The following is a 17586-nucleotide window of genomic DNA, read 5'->3' as shown; positions in this document are numbered from 1 at the left end:
TATTCTGTGACGTATCGGGTGGTGTGCGAAAGAGCCGGGAGTTATAGGGGGGGTGGGGCTGGGCTTAGTAGGAGACCTGCTGGCCGGGCCACCTCCTAACGCCCATCTGCCAGCTTCTCTTCCTCGGTGGCTTCGGAGGAGCCGCGGCGACCTCGGCCTCCAGCGTCTCTGGCAAACTGACGCGGGGGTGGCGGCCGGGATAGTGATGCTGGACTTACTGCAGGCGGGCGGGTCAGTGCTGGGGCAGGCGATGGAGCAAGTAACGGGCGGCAACCTCCCATCCATGCTGCTCATCGCCTGCACCTTCACGCTCAGTCTGGTCTACCTGTTCCGCCTCGCGGTTGGCCACCTGGCCCCACCACTGCCTACTGGGGCGGTACGTGCACCCCTGGGGGTTCTGGTGGAGGGGACGCTGAGACCAGGGCGACCGAAGAGCTAGCGAGGGGCTGGCACCGCGGTGGTGCCGGGAAGTGGCGGCGGGCACGCTGGAGGCTGGAGCTGGGAGGGGGTCGAGAGGCAGCAGCCCCGATTCTGGTTGCGCGGGCGGTCGCGACTGCCCTGACCTTGCTGAGCTTGGTGCTGGGTGCCCTGATGTCGGTCGCGTGCCTCGTACTCGTTGGGGTCGTGTTTGCCGCGACTGTGGTCTTAGTGATGCCTCTGTTGACCGAGGCACTATCGGTAGCCCTAATGGCCAGGGTCGGGGTGGCGGCTGTGGCCCTGAGCGTCCGGATGACGGTACTGGCCGCCGTAAGGGGTGTTTCAGCCCTGGTGGGAGCCCTGTTGGTGATGTTTGGGGCAGCTTCGGCTCTGGTGGTCGTCATCCTAGGTGGCTACCCTTGAGTGGTTCAGTGTTCTATGGGCTGTGTCGTTACCCCCAGTGCCGATTTTACATCACTATGGAGAGGAATGTGTTTAGTTTGGTGGAGTGAGCGTCATGAGTGTTTCAGGGACCTTCCTATGATGCTAATAAAATATCAGATTCTCTAACTTAGAGCCTTTACTGACCACTGGTTTCTATTTCCCGAATATATGTGATGAATGCGTTTTAGCCAAACCAAGTAGCATTGACAATAGAATACATTTTTTACTGACAGTGGAAATCACAAACTATTGACCAAGTAGTTTTTAAATGATTTTTGTTTGACCTCTAACAGGCATGAGGCAGTTTCCCCCCCCCCCCCCCCCCTCCATGTGTGGTGTTTTTGAGGAAGTGTTATCTTTGGAAAGACAAGTGTAGTATTTTAAGATTGTTGCTACTGTTGTCCAAAGAGTGAGTTTGTAGAGCTCCTTTCTCTTTGAGACTATGAAAGATATGAGGACTATTGTCCTTTTTCATAACTGCACGTTTGATTTCAGGAGGCTTGATGCTGTAATCGGTGAGTCTCATTTTGGGGCATCTGAAGTACATTTTAAGCCAGCGTGGTCAGTGGTTCAGTCCTGTCAGACTCTGTAACCCCATGGACTATAGCCTGCCTGGCTCCTCTGTCCATGGAATTCTCCAGGCAAGAATACTGGAGTGGGTTGTCATTTCCTCCAGGTGATCTTCACGTCCAGAACCTATGTCTCCTGCTTTGGCAGGTTGACTCTACCATTGAGCCATCTGGGAAGCCCAGAAGTACCTTTTATAGTGAGTGCTAAAATGTTCCTGCTAGAACTGATTTTCTCTCTCATTAAAATCAGTGGATCTAGATCATTCCTTGAGAGAAGCATGATAATGTGTTCTGTTGACCGTAATGGGGAATGTAGCATCTTAAACATTTCCCTTCTTTCCCTCAAGTTACTCTTTTTTTTTTTTTTCCCATTGTGGGACTAAAGATTTAGGCAAGATTTGGGGACTAAAACTGTGAGTGGTAGTAGAAATAAGTGCTCTAGAAACCATAGTTCGAGTTTAGTGGTTTTTTTTTTTTTACTTATGGTTAGGAAAGTTGCCTAAAGCCTAATTGCAGTACTGTGATGTTTGGTCATTTATCTTTATACCAGGTTTTGAGTTTCTCTTCTTTTTCCCAAAGCTGCTCTGTCTAAGGTATTTGCGATTTACTTGTTGTGAAGTTACTTTTGGTGCTTCATCTTTTGGTAACTTCTTAATATTAAGGACAAGTTTCTTTCTTTCTTTCTTTCTTTTTGAATTGTGAAACTAAACTGAATGTCTTATAATAGGAAATGTAAACTCGAAGTTTTTTTGTTTGTTTTCTTTTGCAGAAAAGTCCACCATACATTGTCTCTCCAATTCCATTCCTTGGACATGCTATAGCATTTGGGAAAAGTCCAATTGAATTCCTAGAAGATGCATATGAGAAGGTAAGTGTTACAAATCATTAAAGGAAAAGAAATTAGTGCTTTTCCAATTTTCTTTTAAATGGTGGAATATTAAAAAAAATGTAACCTTATGCTTATCCCTAGTACAGGTAACAGATAAAATTGGAGTTGTTCTGGATTAAGAGCTGGAGGGGTCTTAGAGACCCTGTTATGTTCTCCTTTGTTCTAGGATTATCTCTGAGGAAATTTAGTTCTGGCAACTATGGTTTAAAAACCACTGGCCTCAATTTTGTATTCACTGATCACAGTTAACATGGATACTATTAATAATTGACCCTTTTTTTTTTAACCATGCATCTGTGGAATTTTCTAAGCCCCTCGCATGTCCCTTCCCCTCCAGCAAGTTTCTGTACTTTGTCTCTGTTTCCACACCTCCTCACTTACTCTTTAGTTCACTCTAGTCTGTCTTTCAACCCCTTCACTAATGAGCACCATGTCCTAATGTAGTGAACTTAGCTGTATTTGTCAGTGATGACCACTCCCACCTTAGCTGTGGCTTCTCTCACTTTTTCTTCTGCTTCTGTGAATGCTGCTTTCCTAACTCATTTGTGGGCTCACGCTTGGCCATTTACTGTTGGGATTCACTGAGGTTTGGTCCTTGGCCTTTATTCTTTCCTACCTGATCTTGTCTCTACCTGCAGCTTCAGTTTTTAGCCACATGAAGTGAGAGTGTGAAAGTGTTAGTCTCTCAGTTGTGTCTGACTCTTTGTGACCCCATGGACTGTAACCCACCAGCTTCCTCTGTCCATGGAATTACCCAGGCAAGAATACTGGAGTGGGTTGCCATTCCCTTCTCCAGGGGATCTTCCCAACCCAGGGGTTGAACCGCATCTCCTGCATTGCAGGTGGATTCTTTACCTCTACACCACCTGGAAAGCCCAGCCAGATGTAAATGACACCCAAATTAAAGTCTCCGGTTCAGGTCTCTTCTTTGGTCTTCAGACTTGGATATCCACCTCCCACATGATTTTTTCTTAATTGTCCAAAGTCATCTGAAATCAAACATTTAAAAAATCTGACCCTTTGATTTTTCTCTCTTTAATCCTGATGGTCCTTCCTGTTCACCTTCCTCATCATTGTTCTGCCAGTTTTGCAGTGTACCAGGAGCCTAGGATTCACTCTTGATACTTCCTGCTCCATCCATCAATTCATTCCCAAGCCTGCAGATTTTCTCTTCAAAATAATTCCATATCCTTCTGCTTCTGTCTCCACTGCCTCTCCATTACATTGTCCCGAGTGCTCATCATCAGGTTCCCGTAACAGGCTCGCTGGTCATCTGGCTTTCCTTCAGCTCCTATCCCTCCCTCCTCTCCATCCAGGAGCCACAGGGATCTTTCTTTTAAAATATGCACAGATTAGTATCTTTCCCATGCAGTTTAAGACCTTCCATCTCATTCTGTTGCTTGCAAGGATACAACTCCCTGAATGTGGCTGATAAGGCTCTGTATGGCCCCACTAGATAGACTCTACCCTCATCACATCCTTACCTTCTCTTTTACCTTTAGAACTCTGTGCATGCTCTGCCATCAGGCTAACTACTACTCCTACCCATGCTTTAGGTCTCAGCTCTGGTGTCTTTTTCTCTTTTTAGTCCCTTTTATCAGTTTCTCTCATCGAAGAGTTGCTTTCCTTTGTCTAGTACTTGTCGCATTTGTAATTTTACATTTGTTAATGCACTTATTCAATTGAGTTGCATCTTTTTAAATAGACTGGAGTTTCTTGAGTCAGAGACAGTATTTTTGTTTATGATTGTATCCCCAGTAACTGAAATCTTTAATAGTAATCAGAAAACTGCAAAGCAAAGCATTTAGCACCTAACCAGATTAACAAAAAAATTAAAAATGAGATCATTCAGTGTTGGTGAGATAGTGGTAAGACTCATTTGTTGTTGCTAAGTCACTTCACTCGTGTCCGACTCTGTGTGACCCCACAGACGGCAGCCCACCAGGCTCCCCCGTCCCTGGGATTCTCCAGGCAAGAACATTGGAGTGGGTTGCCATTTACTTCTCCAATGCATGAAAGTGAAAAGTGAAAGGGAAGTCGCTCAGTCATGTTCGACTCTTCGCGACCCCATGGACTGCAGCCCACCAGGCTCCTTTGTCCGTGGGATTTTCCAGGCAAGAATACTGGAGTGGGGTGCCATCGAACATAATAGCTATGGAAAGTCACTAATTAAAAACTAGGTGGTAAGACTCATAACTAAATAAAATTCTGGTATCTTCACATAGCAAGAACTTTAGGAAAGGTCATATTCTTTGGCTACTCCTGTAAAGTTACTTTTAATCAAAGGGAAAAAATATCTATATTCGCAGAAATATTCATTACATAATTGTCTATAATAAATAAAAAATGGACACATCAACCATAGAAAGAACAGTTAATATGATGTCTGTGAAAGATAGAAAATATTTTCAGTATAAGGAGTAAAAAAAGAATAGAAAGTTTTATTTATATTTTATTTGGAACTGGATGAACGTAATTATACATTTGGACAAAGACGGGGGGAAGAATTGCATTAAGGTTTGTGAATGTTTTGATCTTCAACAATGTATTATTTTATTATTTAAGATGAATGTCTTAGCGCTTGCAGATTTTTTGGTAACATCACTATGGGTACTTTTCTCTCTTCAGTATGGACCTGTATTTAGTTTTACCATGGTGGGCAAGACGTTTACCTATCTGCTGGGGAGTGAGGCTGCTGCACTGCTTTTTAATAGTAAAAATGAAGACTTGAATGCCGAGGAAGTCTACAGTCGTCTGACGACACCTGTGTTTGGGAAGGGAGTTGCCTATGATGTGCCTAATACGGTAGGTGACACTGTTAGCTTGAAGAAAGACAAATCTGCACTCTACAATTTATAGCGAGTAGTGTAAGCTGTATTGCTAAAGTATAGACGAGATTATTCCTTGCCTCAAAACTGAAGAATCAGGAGGCATTGATAAGAAGGAAAACCAAGGGTAGCTGACGGAGAATGGGTATTTTGCTTTATAGCTGCTGGTGTGGACTAAACAAACTTTTTTAAAGGGCTACCTGTGCAAAGCAATATTAATAGAATCAATGAGAACTTAGCGTGTTAGCATTTGATTTGAGGTAGTAAGAAGGAAAAACTCATTTCATTAGAAGGGCCTCCTATTAATACTTTCCCACCTCCTACCTGAAATTCTAGGATGAGAGTTCTGAGCTAGATGTTGTTGGTTTTAGAAGTTTGTGTGATTTCTTTGCTCCCCCAAAGGCAAATATTTAAGTACTGCAACTTGGTATAAAATGCATCCAATAATTAGCTTAATTACTTGGTGTAGGCTCTGGCAATCAATGTACCATGCATTACCCAGTACTCTAGTGTAGCAGCTGAGAATTGACATTCAGTGTTGCTTCTGGGGATTGAGGAGGTATGGAGGAATGAACAGCTCTCCTTAAGACCAAAAGCGAAAGCCTAGGTTAATCCCTCTGGTTGGATATATAAAATAAATAAAATATATAAAATAAACCAAAGGGTTTATTTTAGAACTTCCCCAAAGGGTTTATTGTCTTAGTGTGAATTTATTCCCACTGTATTACATTCTAATTAAACTTTTGGAAGATCGTGTGATTGAGGAATGATATTTGTTTGGGAATAAATGGTAGAATATGTGAAAGAGGATAAAAATATTAGCAAAGCATAATGGACCTTTGGGAGATTGTGTTGGCATTTGGGTTGGGTTGGAAGACTAGAATATAATGGAATGGGAGGAGGCAGCCTTGGAGTCAAGAGTGGGGAAAGCATGTATGTATAGGAAGGAAGGCCAGAAGAGGGGTTCCTAATTTATCATTTGAATTGGACCTGCATAGCATGTGTCTACTACATGTTACTTCAGATATATGCATGAAGTTTTATCTGGTGTGGTGAAGAAAATTATTTTATCTTTAATTTCAATTTTTTGGAAGATTGCTTTCTTTGAGTATTAAAGAGTTATAATAACCCAAATGAGTCTCATGGTAAAACAGAACTGTGTTTTAATACTTGTATACCCTTAATATTTTGAAGGTTTTCTTGGAGCAGAAGAAAATGTTGAAAAGTGGTCTTAACATAGCCCACTTTAGACAGCACGTGTCTATAATTGAAAAAGAAACAAAAGAATACTTTAAAAGTTGGGGAGAAAGTGGAGAAAAAAGTAAGCACAATGTTTTGGTTTTTCATTTGTCCTAATATGTCTACTTTTCTGTGACTAGAAATTTTATCAATGTGTGTGTGTGTATGTGCGTGTAAAGAGCAAACTACAGCACATGTAAAACCACCTTGGATGCATGCATGCCGAATCGCTTCAGTCGTGTCTGACTCTTTGCCACCCCGTGGACTGTAGCCCACCAGGTTCCTCTGTCCAAGTGATTCTCCAGGCAAGAACACTGGAGTGGGTTGCCATGCCCTCTTCCAGGGGATCTTCCTGATCCATGGATTGAATCCACATCTATTAACGTCTCCTGCATTGGCAGGCGGGCTCTTTACCACTCATGCTACCTGGGAAGCAAAACCACCTTATATTTAATGAAATGAACACGTTATGGAGTTAAAAGACTTGAGAGGAAGTAATTATTGTTGCTCACTTAGCAAAATCTTAAAATATTTTAATTAATGTGCATATTGTTTAGCTCAATTACATAAAAATGATTCATGATTGAATTTTGAAATAAACCAAATGTAAAACTTACATTCAAAGTCATTTTAAGATAATATATAAAATAAAAAAATTTGCCCTCCATGTCAGCAAGTTGAAGTCTAAAAGATTAAATTATATATGTAATACATTATTTTTCTAATGTTGTATGGGAATGATTTATTTCAACAAAAATGTAAGTTTAAATACATAAGCTTGCTGTACTACCAAAAGAGCGATTTTAGCTGTTCCCAATAGAAATTAAAAAAAAAAAACGTTATTACGTGCTTTCTCGCATTATGTAGGGAATATATTGAATGTCACATAACATTCTTTGGACTCTGTGAATCCAGTTTTTATTACTGGACTGCAGTTAAGTGTTGCCATCGAAACCATTGCCATGGCCCTAGCAGGAAGCAACATCTGTCTACAGGGCAGTAAGACTACTATGTAGGTCATCACATTCTGGATCTAGTCTTCAGCTTCTATACAAGGTCCAGGAACCTAGTTTTATTTAATAGACCTAAATTTTATGTGACATACTTGCTATTCTACGAGAAGCTGATGTATAAATGAGAATGATAACTGAATAAGTACAAGTGAGATGCAATTATGGGACAAAGAACAGCATAATATTTGCTGCACTTCTCTTTATTGGCAGTCTAACTAGAAAGCCAAATGACAACTAGAAGTTCGTTTGGTGAGCATGGAATCAAAGAACAGGATATCGACTGGGTAATTGTTGTGACTTTTAAAGTGTCATCCAGGTGTGCTTACCTGATGCATCTGTTTCTAATGTTTGCATATACAGGATGGTGATTAGTTTTAAGACTTTTTCAAGACTTCAGTTTTTTTTCCCCACTTATTAATTTCCCACTTTTATCTTTTTGAGATGAAGGGCTCATGAGTCTGAGTGAGGTTTTAGTTACCTCCGTGGCATCTATCTTGGCTATCCAAAGAGGTGGGCTGCCTTTGGTTTCTCTTTATTGTAGCCTGTCTACAGGCATTTTTCGACGGTGTGAAAAGGATCTTGTTGGTTAATGAGTTAAATTTTTATTCTCATTTCCTTCATAGTACTTTTGCATCTCTAAGAAAACAACATTTCAAAAGAATTTTGGGCAATAGTAATGGGAATGATCTTTTTCCCTCTAGATTTGTTTGAAGCTCTTTCTGAGCTCATAATTTTAACAGCCAGCCATTGTTTACATGGAAAGGAAATCAGGAGTCAACTCAACGAGAAGGTGGCACAGCTGTATGCGGATTTGGACGGAGGTTTTAGTCATGCAGCCTGGCTTCTGCCAGGCTGGCTCCCTCTGCCTAGTTTCAGGTATGGATGAAGAGACGATGCTTGGGCATTTCACTGTGTGTTTAGTTACTGTGCTATTGGTTTGCTTTGCATTAACAAAAATAAAAATTAAATATAGAAACAAATTGGGGGAGATTATGAGCCTCCCTTCTTCTGTAAGAATTCAACATTTTTTTTACATAGTGAGCTCATTTAAGGTTAAGTTTCAGTTTTGGAAAGGTTAATTTGACTGTCCTGATATTTTAAAACCCACGTGTCCCACGTATTCCTTGTACTCAGGAAAGTTCCTGACTCTACCTAGAAGTGATGCAGCTTTCTAAGCACTTGAAAGTATTTGACTAATTTGTAGTTGATTGTGAAGTTTCTGTGTTTTGAAGTATGCATGCCTTTCTTTGTCTCCTTGTCAGCCTGTTGTGACCTCCTTGAGAGCAAGGACCATCTGTGACAGAGAAACACTGCTCACGGGCTTGACATGCAGCTTAGTGCTTTGCCTATTAGTAGCCTTTATTGACTCATTTCTGGTCAAGTGAGAAATGGGAGTTACTCAAATTTTAAATCCTATAGAAGAACCAGAGTGAGTCTATCCACTTCAAGAATTAACTTGCTTAAAATTGGAATTTCCTGTTAATGTAAAGGTGTATTTCTGCTTTCTTTTAAAATGGAAAATGGTTGTAAAGGAGTAATCATTTGAGTCTTCAGTTACAATATAGGTAGTGTGTTCAGAATTAGGGATAAGTATGTTATAACACATTTCCTGTCCTTAAGGACCTTAGAAATTCCTAACAATATAAGATTTTCATGGATTCTTTTTTTTTCCTCTTGGTTCTGACTTTTGTCAATTGATGCCTGAAAGTATTGCTTACTTTTTTAAAGTCATCTTCATGTTTGAATTACAGACGCAGGGACAGAGCTCATCGGGAGATCAAGAATATTTTCTACAAGGCAATCCAGAAACGCAGAGAGTCAGGAGAAAAAATTGATGACATTCTCCAAACTTTACTAGAGTCAACTTATAAGTAAGAGCTCTTCAGATCACATATTAAACTGAAGCAGGAAATTCCACATTAAAAGCATAGTTAAATATTATGTACATTTAAAAAGTAATAATACTGGCAAAAATTAGTAGATATGACCTTTGAACTTCTTAAATGGATGAGACATAAATTACTGGGATCCTGTGCCTTACTGGAATTTAGTACTGTGCATGTGAAAAGTTTGCTAGTAAACTGCAATGAAGTCTTTGTAATCAATGTCATATTTTTTACTGGCCTCCCTTCTCTAAAGGGGGAAAAAAAATTTGGACTTGTGATGGGCAAATGCAAGAGAAGAAATGAACTAATTTTTATGTAAAGGTTGGGGCATGAAGTGCATCTGCAAATGTTAAATTTGTGTATGTGGTCCATTCTGTAGGGATGGGCGTCCTCTGACGGATGATGAAGTAGCAGGCATGCTTATTGGACTGCTCTTGGCAGGGCAGCATACTTCCTCAACTACCAGTGCCTGGATGGGCTTCTTTTTGGCCAGAGACAAAACACTTCAAGAAAAATGTTTCTTAGAACAGAAAACAGTCTGTGGTGAGAATCTGCCTCCTCTGACTTATGACCAGGTTTGTGGGATTTTCAGTTACATTGCTGCTTATGATACTGAGTGTGTGTGGCTAATTGTTAAAGGGGACAATTTGGGATCTTCTATATACTATAGATTAAATTGATTATTTTTAGAAAATTCATCATAGCCTCCCCTGAAATGTCCTAATCCTGGATCTGTTTGCTGGTATTTTGTTGAGGACTTTTGGACAATATTCACAGGGGATAGTGGGCTGTAGTTTTATTATGTATTTGACAGATTTTGGTGTCAGGGTATATTATTGGTTCTCAGAGAAGGAGTTTGGAAGTGTTCCCTCCTCTTTTTCCTTTTAGGAAGGCTTTGTGAAGGACTGGTATTACTGCTTTCTTAAATGTCTAGTAGTATTAACCAGTGAAGCCATCTAGGCCTGTGCTTTCTTTGTTTTTGATTACTAATTCAGTGTCTTCACTTTTTACAAATCTGTTCAATTTATTTTTGAGTTAGTTTTTGGCAGTTTGTGTCTTTCTAGGAATTTGTTTCATCTAGATTATCTAATTTGTTGGCAAACAGTTAAAGTATTCTCTTATCATTCTTTTCTATTAGGTCAATAGTGATGTCTCCTTTTAATTCCTGATTTTAGTAATTTTTAAAGTGATAGCTAATTACATACTATAAAATCCACCTATTAAAGTATATAATCTACTGGTTTTTAAAAATATTTTCAGAATTGTGAAACCATCATCAGAGTTTCATTTGAAAATGTTTACACCACTTTCAAAAGAGGGCCATGAGCAGTCCATTTCCCCTGCCTCTAGCAACCACTAATCTATATTTTGTCTCTTTGTATTTGCCTATTTGGACATTTCATATGAATGGGATCATACAGTATGTGGTCTCTTGTGACTAGCTTCTTTCAGTTAGCATGTTTTCAAGATTAATCCATGTTGTAGCATATATCAGTACTTTAGAGGACAGCCTAGCATCAGGAGAGTTTGCTTATGTGCCATTTAGAGCTGGTAAGATGATTACACTTCATATTTGAATAGTTTGTTCTGGTAACATATTTGTTACCATATCTGTAGCCATTGTGTGGCTATACCACTTTTATTAACCTCTTCATCAGTTGATTGACATTTGGACTGTTTCCACCTTTAGGATACTATGAATAATGCTGCTATAAACATTTGTGTACAGGTTTTGAAAAAGCTTAAATTGATGATTTTTGCTAATGTTTTCATGTTTTCGATGGGTAAATTTTTGCAGGTCCTTACCATGCCATTCGTCAGAGTGATCTGTTATCATGCTTTTTTCTTTGCCTGACCATGGACAGTAATAAAACTGTTTTTATTCAGCTACTCTGAACTTGTTTGTATCCTGTTGCAGTATGCTAAATGTTTGTAAAACCTGGAAAATTTTTCTCTTTTTAGCTCAAGGATCTCAATTTACTTGATCGCTGTATAAAAGAAACACTAAGACTTCGACCTCCTATAATGACCATGATGAGACTGGCCAAAACTCCTCAGGTGAGTCTCCTGGCTAGAGCTTTTCCTCTGTGGCCCCAAGTTTTATTTATCAAAAAGAAATAGTGTAATATCAAAGAGAATTTTTAAAAACATAGAATCATCACTTGTACATAATTTTCAATTTTACCTATTCTAGATATATATTTTTACATAATTGCAGACAGTATACATGCTCATCCGATCTCCCTACAATTTAACAATTAGGGCTTTTACAATGGAAGTGTGTTTTTTCCTTGTTTTTTTAAAATAACATATATGTTGTTATAAGTAATTGTAACTGTGGAACTGTGTAAATTGGATTGTGAAAGGCTTCTTGAAATCCCATCCCCAGCCCCATGGCATTATGATTTTTTAAAATTTGTGTATATCCTTCCAGCCCAATGTTGTGTCATATGGAAATCATCTTGAGTTAAAATAATTTTTAATTGGCCTGTCTACTGCTGCTGCTGCTAAGTCGCTTCAGTCGTGTTCGACTCTGTGTGACCCCATGACGGCAACCCACCAGGCTACGCCGTCCCTGGGATTCTCCAGGCAAGAACACTGGAGTGGGTTGCCATTTCCTTCTCCAATGCATGAAAGTGAAAAATGAAAGTGAAGTCGCTCAGTTGTGTCCGACTCTTAGCAACCCCATGGACCGGAGCCCACCAGGCTCCTCCGTCCATGGGATTTTCCAGGCAAGGCCTGTCTACTAGCCAGTTTTAAAATATATGTATATTTCATGTATACTAGTGCTTTATTATACAATGATCTGATTATTGGGTAGAGTATTTTAAAGTTATGAAATGTTTCACTTTCATCTGCAGACTGTGGCAGGGTATACCATTCCTCCAGGACACCAGGTGTGTGTGTCTCCTACTGTCAATCAGAGACTTAAAGACTCATGGGTAGAGCGTCTGGACTTCAATCCTGATCGCTACTTAGAGGACAGCCCAGCATCAGGAGAGAAGTTTGCTTACGTGCCATTTGGAGCTGGTAAGATGATTACACTTCATATTTGAATAGTTAGTTCTGGTAACATATTTGTTAAATAATCCATGTGAATTTTATTTACAAATATCTTCCCCTTTTCTTATGGGGACATGCCTGCAGACATTTGTAGGTGTGTAACCTTTGCAGGTTGGAAGAAATATTTCATTTGTACTAAAGAAAATAGTTCTGTGAATCCTTATATAGTGTTCTATTGCCTTTTGTAACCCATCTAGTTTTATAGTTCTGATTTTTGTAGTCTACCCTGTTTTCCCTTATCATGCTATTTAAAGCTCTTTGTGAATTCTGTTTTAAGGAACCGTTGAAGTTAGCACACCATTTGGGCATTTCAAGCTAAATATGCTGAGATAATCAGCATTTCAGAAAAGAGTAATGGCACAGAAGCTTTTCTGGATTGTTAGTGAGCTTTTTGGTTCTTTGTCTATGTATTCTTATAATGTTCTTTAAATTTGGACAGTAGTCATGTATGGATGTGAGAGTTGGACTATAAGGAAAGCTGAGCGCCGAAGAATTGATGCTTTTGAACCGTGGTGTTGGAGAAGACTCTTGAGAGTCCCTTGGACTGCAACTAGATCCAACCAGTCCATGCTAAAGAAAATCAGTCCTGAATATTCATTGGAAGGACTGATGCTGAAGTTGAAACTCCAATCCTTTGGCCACCTGATGCAAAGAACCGACTCATTGGAAAAGACCCTGATGCTGGGAAAGATTGAAGGCAGGAGGAGAAGGGGATGACAGAGGATGAGATGGTTGGATGGCATCACCGACTCAATAGATATGAGTTCGAGTGAGCTCCGGGAGTTGGTAATGGACAGAGAGGCCTGGCGTGCTGCAGTCCATGGGGTCACAAAGAGTCAGACACGACTGAGTGACTGAACTGAAGTTTGGACAGGTAGTGCATAAGTGTGCACACCTATGCATTTCGATTAAGATCCTAAAATAATGCAGGCTGACTGCTGTTCCTCCAGTAATTCCTCTAGTCATTGGCACTTTGTACAGATTAAACTGTATTCTACGACTTACTTGATTTTTCCAAAAAGACCATTTAAGTGCCATGACTTGTTTATCATTGGTCACACCTTTTCCTCATGTAAATCAAAGTATAAAGTCCTTTGGAAACTTTTGATCTTGATAACTATTTACTAAAGAAATTCAAAAATGGTATACCATATACATAACATAGAAGAGTCAGATTGTTCAAGTGGTTGGAAGGGGCATTAGTTATCAAGCCCAAATTCTGCCCCAAAGAGGAACCATTTCTAAACTGACACTTACCTGGCTTCTGTCTGGGGTTAGTGCAGACCCCACTGGTGAAGGGCTCGGGTCCCCCACCACTTCAGATGCTATTTACAAGTGCAGGTTGGGACCTGTTCTAAACAACTGGCTGTAAACTTGAGGTTCTCTAGATCCCTTCTTTGAGCTTCCATAATTTGTTAGAATGGCTCGCAGAACTCTAAAAAGTTTGCTTACTGCTGGTTTTAGTCAGTTCAGTTCAGTCACTCTGTCGTGTCTGACTCTTCGCGACCCCATGGACTGCAGCACGCCAGGCTTCCCCATCCATCACCAACTCCTGGAGTTTATTCAAACTCATGTCCATCGAGTCAGTGATGCCATCCAATTATCTCATCCTCTGTCGTCCCCTTCTCCTCCTGCCTTCAATCCTTCCCAGCACCAGGGTCTTTTTGCATCAGGTGGTCAAAGTACTGGAGTTTCAGCTTCAGCATTAGTCCTTTCAATGAATATTTCAGGACTGATTTCCTTTAGGATGGACTGGTTGGATCTTCTTGCAGTCCAAGGGACTCTCAAGAGTCTTCTCCAACACCACAGTTCAAAAGCATCAATTCTTCGGCACTCAGCTTTCTTTATAGTCCAACTCTCAAATCCGTACATGACTACTGGAAAAACCATAGCTTTGACTAGATGGAACTCTGTTGGCAAAGTAATGTCTCTGTTTTTTAATATGCTGCCTAGGTTGGTCATAACTTTTCTTCCAAGGAGCAAGTATCTTTTAATTTAATGGCTGTAGTAACCATCTGCAGTGATTTTGGAGCCCAAGAAAATAAAGTCTGTCACTGTTTCCATTGTTTCCCCATCTGTTTGCCATGAAGTATGGGACCAGATGCCATGATCTTAGTTTTCTGAATGTTGAGCTTTAAGCCAACTTCTTCACTCTCCTCTTTCACTTTCATCAACAGACTTTTTAGTTCCTCTTCACTTTCTGCCATAAGGGTGGTGTCATCTGCATATCTGAGGTTATTGATATTTCTCCTGGCAATCTTGATTCCAGCTTGTGCTTCATCCAGCCCAGGGTTTCTCATGATGTACTCTGTGTATAAGTTAAATAAGCAGGATAACAATATATAGCCTTGATGTACTCCTTTCCTGATTTGGAACCAGTCTGTTGTTCCATGTCCAATTCTAACTGTTGCTTCTTGACCTGCATACAGATTTCTCAGGAGGCAGGTCAGGTAGACTGCTGGTTTACTGCACAAGTATACAACTCAGGAATAGCCCGACAGAAGAGAAGCACAGAGCAGAGCAGAAGGAAGGGGGTACACAGCTGCACGCCCTCTCTGGGTGTGCCACCCCCACCCCCAAAAGTCACCTCATTTGCAGATTCAAGTTGTGCTTGAAGGGGGCTTGTTATGAATAACAAAAGGCTCTTTTCTTCTTTGAACTTTATTGCTCTCTTCACTTAAGAAATTCCAGTAGTTTGAGGAACTCGGTGCCAAGAATGGAAGACTAAATACATATTTATTACAAATCACATTATCAGAGGTTGTGATACCTTTAGTAATGAAGTCAGATTTGAAGTCCTAAGTCCTGCAACATGGTTCTTCTCTTTCAAGATTGCTTTGGAGATCTAGTCCTTTGCATTTCTCTCTGCATTTTAGAATCAGCTTATCAGTTTTTATATGTATATGACCCTTTACATTTTGATGTGTTGCTATTTTCAGTATATTCCTTTTCCATTATCATTTGAAATGGCATTTAAAGTTTTGATTGGAAGGTTCATATTATTAACTTTTAACTATGGGTCTCTTGGGAGAGATGTTCAGAATATTCTAGTGTATCTCCAAACTTGATTACCACTGTGTGTTTCAAACGTTACATATATTTAACCTAGATAGATACTAGGTGTCCGGAAAAAAACAACTGGAAAAATCATTGTATAATACCCCTGGAGCTGTTTCCCCTAACACACATTAAAAATCTCTTGGGCTTTTTATGGTTACTTACATTGTTATGAAAAGAATATGTCTCTTTACTATAGTATCTGTATATCTGTTTTTCACCCTTAATTAACCGTAGATAAACAACTTTTATTTCTCCAGACTCAAGGAGATAAGAATTTCAACCGTTATAGAAACTTTTCTTTTCTTTTATAGGGCGTCATCGTTGCATTGGCGAGAATTTTGCCTATGTTCAAATCAAGACAATTTGGTCCACTATGCTTCGTTTATATGAATTTGATCTCATTGATGGGTATTTTCCCACTGTGAATTATACAACTATGATTCACACCCCTGAAAAACCCGTCATCCGATACAAACGAAGATCAAAATGAAAAGGCAGCAAGGGACTAAAATGTGAACATCACTGTAAACTGCAAAAGCATTGAAGAGAATGAAGTTTATGAAACCACTCCCACTTTTGAGTTTGTAATTTTAAACAAGTTTATTTAAGCTTACGGGTTTTATGTATTAACTGAACAGCGCCATCAAATCCAGTGGCATTTCAGAAATTTCCTAATAGTTTTATGATGGGTACTTCATATGCTGTCTTTAAGGAAATCATCAAGCTCATTAATTTGGGGGTGAGGATCTTCGGTAACTGTCAGATTCTAAATGACACAGTTTCCAGGTGTGAAGAGCATACATAGCTCTTAGCGAGAAAGTTCAGAGTATTCAGATCTTGTACTAGATCTCCAAGTATAAAAGCCCAGTGAAACATCTGGAAGCCTTAGGTTATTCATTCATTTATTGGGCAGTGTATGTATATGTAAGGATGGGTGGGGAGGGAATAAACTCACATTTAAAGCCTTCGATAAAAGAGAATCCTATTATTTTGGTATGATGATATTTAGCAATGATGGAGCTATATTGTAGGAAAATATAGCCTTTAAATAGCTGGAAGCACTGTCCACAGCAAACAGATTTCTGACAATGACTAATTATATTTCCTAAAAAATAATTAATACAAAAGACTGCTCATGTGACTTGACCTAATTACTGAATATCACATATTTAACTGCCTGATACATTTGTATCTGGGTCCACATAGTTCCATCTGTGAGGAAATCCAAAATAAAGTCCTTGAAGGATAAGTTTTGTTCTCTTTGGCCCAAGGTGATTTCCATTTCCTCTCTAGACTCTAATCAGGGGTTTTTGTGATTAGTTCTGTTAATTTAGGTTAACAAGCTTTTTTTTTTCCTTGTTAAATACAAAACCTGAGATCAGGAACTGTGGCTTTAAGACAAGGGTAATCCAGTGCAGGGTTTCTTGGGAGTGTATCTCACTGGTCAAATTCTGTGAAGCCTGTGTTCAAGAATCAACTCAAATTATAACTGGAGATGCAACTGTATATTACAGCTCTGTTTAAAAGGTTAGCGGTCCCATGTTAAGCTATTTGTGAGGCAAAAATCTGTGTTGCTGAGTTTTTCATATTAAATTATCTTTGAGAATATAGTCTGTATTCATAAATTGTGAAGTGTGTGGTTCGATGAGAAAAATTCAGGAATCTAGAAAGTGGGATGGGAAAAAAAAGTGCCATCTTTATTTGTACTAATTTCAAACCATAATATTTTCTTTATTCATGAATTTAAGTAACCACATTAGTATTAGCAGTATCCATGATTCTGCAAACAGAAATCAGATACTTTTCATATCACATTACAGATGTCTTGTAACTTTTATCACTATGAAATTATGGTATTATAAGTCTGATAGATCTTATTTCTTTACTCACCACAAAAGTTTTTTAAAGTCTGAGTATGTGTATATAATTGGTTCCCTTGCAGTCCTATATACTGTATGTTTTAAAACCATTATTCTGGGGCCTCCCCTGGAAGCCCAGTGTTTAAGAGCTCACCTTCCAGGGCAGGGGGTGCAGGCTGGACCCCTGGGCGGGAGCTAAGTTCCCGCATGCCTCGGGGCCGAAAGACCAAAACATAAGCCAGAAGCAATACTGTAATAAATTCACAAAGATTTAAAAAATGGTCCACATCCAAAAAGCATTATTTTGAGAAGGGATCCA

General features: G+C 39.5%; 1 protein-coding gene across 2 annotated transcripts; it reads left to right on the top strand.

Moving 5' to 3' along the window:
- The first annotated feature begins 49 nt into the window (after positions 1-49).
- On the top strand, positions 50-17018 carry LOC102410939 (lanosterol 14-alpha demethylase). 2 transcript variants are annotated; one of them, XM_044947141.2, is made up of 10 exons: positions 50-376; positions 2200-2298; positions 4948-5124; positions 6342-6468; positions 8101-8275; positions 9151-9270; positions 9665-9860; positions 11248-11343; positions 12147-12315; positions 15720-17018. In XM_044947141.2, exons 1-10 carry the CDS (start codon positions 206-208, stop codon positions 15896-15898), a joined length of 1509 nt encoding a protein of 502 aa, XP_044803076.1. In that variant the 5' UTR covers positions 50-205; the 3' UTR covers positions 15899-17018. The 2 variants fall into 2 exon arrangements, with proteins under 2 accessions (XP_044803076.1, XP_044803075.1); XM_044947140.2 differs by lacking the exon at positions 50-376 and adding an exon at positions 1609-1627.
- Positions 17019-17586: the final 568 nt, after the last annotated feature.

The sequence above is a fragment of the Bubalus bubalis genome, chromosome 8, assembly GCF_019923935.1.
Source record: "Bubalus bubalis isolate 160015118507 breed Murrah chromosome 8, NDDB_SH_1, whole genome shotgun sequence".
Lineage (NCBI taxonomy): Eukaryota > Metazoa > Chordata > Mammalia > Artiodactyla > Bovidae > Bubalus > Bubalus bubalis.
The sequence above is the reverse complement of the archived record's forward strand: the minus strand, read 5'-3'. Positions and strand labels throughout refer to the sequence as shown.

Excerpts from the sequence above, each read along its gene's own strand:
- LOC102410939 (XM_044947141.2), top strand. The coding sequence starts at position 206 with ATGCTGGACTTACTGCAGGCGGGCGGGTCAGTGCTGGGGCAGGCGATG. Across the intron at positions 8,276-9,150 it reads CTCCCTCTGCCTAGTTTCAG|ACGCAGGGACAGAGCTCATC; the intron begins GTATGGATGAAG and ends TTTGAATTACAG. Across the intron at positions 9,271-9,664 it reads TTACTAGAGTCAACTTATAA|GGATGGGCGTCCTCTGACGG; the intron begins GTAAGAGCTCTT and ends TCCATTCTGTAG.